This window comes from Sinocyclocheilus grahami, unplaced genomic scaffold (assembly GCF_001515645.1).
Source record: "Sinocyclocheilus grahami isolate Dianchi unplaced genomic scaffold, SAMN03320097.WGS_v1.1 scaffold725.1, whole genome shotgun sequence".
Classification (NCBI taxonomy): Eukaryota; Metazoa; Chordata; class Actinopteri; order Cypriniformes; family Cyprinidae; genus Sinocyclocheilus; species Sinocyclocheilus grahami.
Window position 1 is genome coordinate 275,767 of NW_015505904.1, and position 6,634 is coordinate 282,400.

The window sequence follows — 6,634 nt, forward strand, 5'->3', positions numbered from 1 at the left end:
CATGTGCGCTTAGAATGAACAGACGATATTGTTCGCTGGTGTGGACGCTAATATCGTTATCTTTATAGGTATCTTTATAGTTATCGTTCTTGGTGTGAACTGGGCTTTAGACCCTGACTCTCTAACGTAAAGCTTTTGTAATGAGGGTATGTAGATCTAAAATGGCTTGCATTTTTCTTAGTAAAACATGTACAGATATGTGTTGAAACATTTTGTACTTTGGCCAATACTTCTGGAGGGCACTGTGTGCATCAGTCGTCAAAAAGGCCTGATTAGTTACTGGTTACTGTACCTTGTAATAGTTCTCTTCTTCTGTCAGGGCTTTAGAGAGTCCAAAGTCGCTGATTTTTGCATAGTGCTGAGTGACTAAAAGCACGTTCCTCGCTGCAAGATCTCTGTGAACAAAGTTGTGCTCTTCCAGATATTTCATTCCCATAGAGACCTGATGAACCAGCTCTGTGATGTTCTTCATAGAGATGTGTCTGAAAACACAAGTGAAAAGCGGTTTACAATTAACAACACTACTACTGTTCATGACATGAAGTTCAGTCATGAAACTCTATACAGCATAAACTCAGTCTCCTAACATGGTCCAAAACCAGTTACCAAATACATTAATTACCATATCAATTACCGTACTAGAAGTTGTTATAAAGTTAGGTGGATTGTACACAGTGTATTAGTGTCATTTTGGTGAGTCAACAGTGTAAAAATGTATGAAGCTTAATTATCTTAATATACACTTAATTTCCAGCAATATCGTCGACTTGATTGCACAGATACTATTTAAACTGACCTAAGCTGGATGATGACATCACTGAATTGAATTCAACTGAAAATGTAATGTTTACTATTGTCATTTTGCATTATTGACACACTATGTTCCTATTTAATACTGTACAGTTGCTTTGACACAATCTGTATTGTTATAAGTGCTATATAAATAAAGGTGACTTGACTTGACTTGAAGCACAGCTCACATAGAAGTCACTTTCATACCAAGCAGCTTTTGGTAGGTCAGTGCAGCAAATTCATGAGACCAACGCAAGCAAAATCTGCATAAGAAACGTTTTCACCCTCATACGAAAGATCCCATGGATTCTTGTTTACTGACTGATAAGTGTGACCTCTGGTTCTTGTCATGTCACTAAATGCAATGCTTATCTGTTATTGATGGGAAATTTTTCAGCGAATAATAACTCATTTGTTAACTTTAGTACAATAGCAATGAACAATAAAAACTTCTACAGCATTTATAAATCTTAGTTACTTCATTTCAGCATTTACTAAAACATTTCTAAAATCAAAAGTTGTATTTGTGAAAATTAGTTAATGCACTGTAAACAAACACGAACAATTGTTTTTCCATTAACTAACATTTCTATTAATAAAGATGGTAATACTTTAGGTTATGGAACACTATTCACTATTAACAAGTTGATAATTAGCATGCATATTACGATCATATTGGCTGTTTATTAGCACTTATAAAGCACATATTAATGCCTTATTCTGCATAACTTTATTCTTGGTCCCTAAACATAACTACTATAACAACTACTTTTCTTACTATCAATAAGCAGCAATTTAGAAGTTTATTGAGGGGAAAACTCTTATTTAATAGTGAATATGTGTTCCCTAATCTAAAGTGTTACTGCAAAGATTAATAAATGCGGTGAAAATATATTGCTGATTGTTAGTTTATGTTAGCTAATGCATGTACTAATGTTGAGAATTTATTGGAAAGTGCTCTATGATGCTTTATGGTATTTTAATGGTGCGATTTTGACATTTTTGGCATTCTAAACTGTTGCGTATGGAAGCATTAAGTAAGTAGTTGCTTAATGTTAATAGAATCTTGTGAATAAAGTTACTGCACATTGCTTATCAATGCACTTCAGCCATCACTGTATTCACAGTTCAGCACAGCTCTGATAAATTATGAAGTATTTCTAGCATGGCATACTTGTTCTTCTGGAGGAACTTGTGCAGCGGCCCCAGCTCAGCGAGCTCCATAACCAGCATGAGGTTCTCTGCTTCACAGATGCCGATCATACGAACGATGTACGGGTTATCCAGCTGCTGCATGACGTCCGCTTCTCGCAGCATCTCCTCCTTCACTGCCACGTTATTATCATCATTCTTCAGGATCTTAACAGCAACAACCTTCTGTATCCTGAATTCAACATAAAAGAAGATCCATTCTGAATGCTGAACACTGTGTCAATGAAACAAATTTGTTTCTTTAAATGATTGCAAACAATTAAAATGGTCGAAAAGTATCAAAGAACAGTCTAATAAGGTGTGGGAGTCACTTTCAAGCACCATTTGAAGACAGGACTTCCTTTTCTGATGCATCGTCACAGGAGCGCATGGTGTGAGAAGAAAGTCATCTTATTTAAAATGACATGAACTGTACATAAAAATATGTGTGTGAAGGTGTCGAGAAGACTTCTGTCAAGTTTTTTTATTTTGCATGTTCAGAAATTCAGTTTTTCTTTTCGTTGCCTCAGGGCAACGTTGTGTGATAAGCAGGGGCCCACGGCTCCCATCCCTAACCAGGATGTCCACTTGGACAAAACCTCACACTGGCAAATAATGTGTGACAAAAAGGAAAGATGCAGCCCAAAGTGATGTGCTAAAAGTGTAACATACACGTCTTTTTCACAGCAGAGAAGAAGTGCTTTTTGAAGTTTAACACGGAATGAAATCTCATAACATGAAGGACATGCATATGACACGACACACTGCCTGATACAGACCTATGCCTGTATCAAATCCAATATATCAGTGTTTTTCCCTTTTTACTTAATGATTTCTTGACATTTTAGACAAAGATTTGTGATTTTGTATTGCACTCCGAGCATTGCCCTATGATATGTGAATTAAGAATTGTCTCTATGATTCTGCACCATGGTTATGGGGGGGTGGTCAAAAACATTTTTTACCAACAAAATGTTCCCAAATGAACCAAGAAATGATGTGGAATCATTTTTATCATGTACCATCAAAATGTGTGCAGTAGAGTCGTAAATTACCAGAGGCAAACTCAATACTTCTGCAATACACCAGGAAGCAGACCAAACTACTAAACAACCAAACCACATTTCCCATCATGCTTTGTGGCAAGAAAGATCAAATGCACACAATATTGTATTGTTTGTTTGTTTGTTAGTTAAACCATTTCAGGCATTTAGAATATAATATCAATATGTAATTCTTTTGAAAATTAGAAAAAGTATATTTTTTAAGAATGAGAAAAAAGACATGATCTTGCATTGATACAGAATTTTGACTATTTTGGGCATTTACAGGTTTTATATTCTTAAAATAAAAAGTGCAAATAGCATATTTTCTTAGCAATAGATGCTAATTACACTAAGTGAAAATAGAAATGGATTCTATTTACACTAAGTGCAAATAACTATTGACACAAAGTAAAAATAGCAGTATTTTATTTGCAATAAGTGTAAATAGTAGTTAGATGCTATTTATTAGTGCAAACAGTGGCAGATATTTGCACCTCAATATTGCAGTACATTATAAAACAGTGTGCAATAATACCGTATTGAGTGTAAATTATCATTGTTCTTAAAATTATTCAATTGATGCCGCCTTATTGGGATAATAAAGCCCTCCCTACACCTAACCCTAAACACTTTAAATACCCGTGAAGCACTTTATTTCCACTTTTTGAATACTTCCTTCATTTTTATTGACTTTCCTGTTTAAACACTTTCCTGATCTGATATGTGATGGGAAAAGGGACTAGAACGAGTTCAGCAAAAGGCTGTTTCCTACTCGGGCCGTTCGCGTCAAAAGTTTCCGCCACGTGCCTTATACCTTACAACACTGTTGCTGTTGTATGACATGCATCTTTTGTCATTTTGTCTATCCCAGCCAGACACTGATGGGCAGTAAATAGCCTCTGCCAACAAGGTGGGCTCTATGCACTTAGTGTAAATAGACACTCTGATAAAAAAAATCCACATGAGATGTTTCTATGTGAACTTAGTTGACTAACTTTTTCATCTGGTAGACTCCTCTTAGGACAGTGCCAAAGTTGCCTGAGCCCAACTCTCCATCTTCCAGAGTCAGGTCGCTCCGATTCACTGTTGTTGATCGCAGCTCTTCAGGATCTGCATATGGACTTTCAAACTCCCGTGTGTCCATTGGCATAGCCTCTGTCAAAACAATGGCGCGGCGTTTAGTCAGAAGAGAAAGATTTTAGTCTTAAAGATCATTAAAACAAGTGGTAGTGTGTTGAAGCAAAACTAGGTAAACTAACCCGTGTTGAAGATATTAGGCTTAGGAAGTTCACCTCTGATGTTTGATCTAAAGTTATAGGGATTTTCAATATGAACCTATAAACACAGAGCACAATTATTAGCATAGAACAGATTACATATAACGGATTAGCATAGAAAAAGCTGATAGGACACAGGCATGTTATCTGAAATGCCTGCATGCATCAATGGGACAGAGGGACAGGGTCAAACCAAACTTTCCTGTGTTCTTCATGGCACCTTAAATCAGAATCGAATGCATAATTGCATTTACTGAGATGTTTCAATGGTAAATGAATGGCAATTCATTATACGTGATGCGATCAGTGTCCATGAAGAAGAGGAGAACCTTCTTCCAAAAGGTCAAAAGCCAACACATAGTGTATAAATAAATAAAAAAAGAGATCTCTTGCAGATAGGATTGATAATTAGGTCATTTATATCATTAAAAAGGAGTGATAGAGAAGGAGAATGAAAATATGGATGCATGATTGGGGTAATGGCACCTGTTAGAAGATGAAAAAGCAACTAGACAATATCAACACAAATGATTGCCACCTCTTCCAAAAAAGAAGAAAAGTCATTCATTGCTTTTGTTCAAACCTTGAGATGCAAGCGGATTGATTTGATGACTGATTTGAAACATTCGACATAAGCCGCAATTTGTGAGTCATTTAAATAGCACTTCTCACACAAAGTGTACAGCAGACTAATTCCAGAAGACGTTGGCGTCAGGCAGAAGTATCTCAAAAGGAAGCAAAATTATGCTACCTCCCTTTTGGACCAGCATTTGTGCCAGAAGTACTATGATGCATTCAAATGCATTTTAACTAATATCTAATCAGATGTATAGTTCTGGATCTAATTTTCCATTGGATAAGATGCAATAGCTGTTGTAAAATTCAAATGAAGGCAACATCTGTGAGCACACATTCTATATTGCCAAATTTCTATGGTGCTTGATGGGTGTAAATAGCTACTATCTGAACTCATATCAGCAATGTAAGAGCCAAATAACCACTCAAAATATATAATGGAAAATTAGTGAGTAAATACTACAATCAACATTCCCAATGCAGCTTGGCATAATAAAAATACTTTTACAGTTTTGGTTTTACTGTTGAAGAGAAATGGTTTAGGTTTTCAAATCCTTGCTGAGAAAACATCTTAAACCAGTCTAAGCTGTACTAGCTGGTCTCCTGGTTTAGTTCCCGAAACCCAGCTGAAATCAGCCATACCTGATGACCAGCTAAAATAGGCTAAAATACTATAGGATATATAATAGTATTATAAAAACTTTTAACTACAGAAATAAAAACAAATTCAAGCAAATGTGCCCTGACCTACATCCTTTATCCACCTTATTTTGCAAGCTATTTTCTTTGAATGTGTGAGATTTCCGATTCATTAGCCACTATTGGTCAATAACTAGAAGAATAAAACAGTGCAGTAAAAAGTAAAACTATTTGCCTACAAACCAGTGTTCATGATTTTGATAATAAATTAAAATAATACGTTAACAAATACCAGTAGAGCTAAAATAACTGGAAGCGAATGACATCGGAAGCCTTGCACATTCAAAGTAAAAATAGCTGCGCCCGCACTTATGTTACAAATAAGGTGGATAGGCAATCAAGGTGAAAATGTGTCAAATGGATGGTAATAATGCACAACCATTCTTTTAAAGGGTTAGTTCACCCAAAAATGAAAATTATGTCATTAATTACTCACCCTCGTGTTGTTCCAAACCTGTAAGACCTTCGTTCATCTTCGGAACGCAATTTAAGATATTTTTGATGAAATCTGAGAGCTCTCTGATCCTCCCATAGACAGCAAGGTAACTACCACGTTCAAGGTCCAGAAAAGTAGGAAGATGATCGACAAAGTAGTCCGTGTGACATCAGTGTTAAGTTCCGAAGCTACGAGAATACTTTTTTTGCGCAAAGAAAACAAAAATAACGACTTTATTCCACATTTTCGTCTCTACTGCATCACTTTGGATGCGCGTCCACGACAGTACCGAGTGTGTGGCGACGCCAGCGCTGACCCAGATCCGGCGTCATTATTTTTGTTTTCTTTGTGCAAAAAAGTATTCCTGTAGCTTCGTAACTTTACAGTTGAACCACTGATGTCACACAAACTACTTTGTCGATCATCTTGGTACTTTTCTGGACCTTGAACGTGGTAGTTACCTTGCTGTCTATGGGAGGGTCAGAGAGCCCTCATATTTCATCAAAAATACCTTAAATTGTGTTCCGAAGATGAACGAAGGTCTTACGGGTTTCGAACAACACGAGGATGAGCAATTAATGACAGAATTTTCATTTTTGGGTGAACTAACCCTTTAA

General features: G+C 36.4%; 1 protein-coding gene across 3 annotated transcripts in view; it reads right to left on the reverse strand.

Moving 5' to 3' along the window:
- Positions 1-6,634, reverse strand: part of LOC107560409 (spleen tyrosine kinase) — a 34,441-nt gene that overhangs the window by 7,190 nt on the left and 20,617 nt on the right. For all 3 annotated transcript variants that reach the window (XM_016244584.1, XM_016244585.1, XM_016244583.1), the window contains 4 exons: positions 4,289-4,364; positions 4,025-4,184; positions 1,967-2,176; positions 293-482 (listed from right to left, as the gene is read on the reverse strand). In XM_016244584.1, the coding sequence (XP_016100070.1) occupies positions 293-482; positions 1,967-2,176; positions 4,025-4,184; positions 4,289-4,364 (636 nt within the window). The remainder of the gene's footprint in view (positions 1-292; positions 483-1,966; positions 2,177-4,024; positions 4,185-4,288; positions 4,365-6,634) is intronic.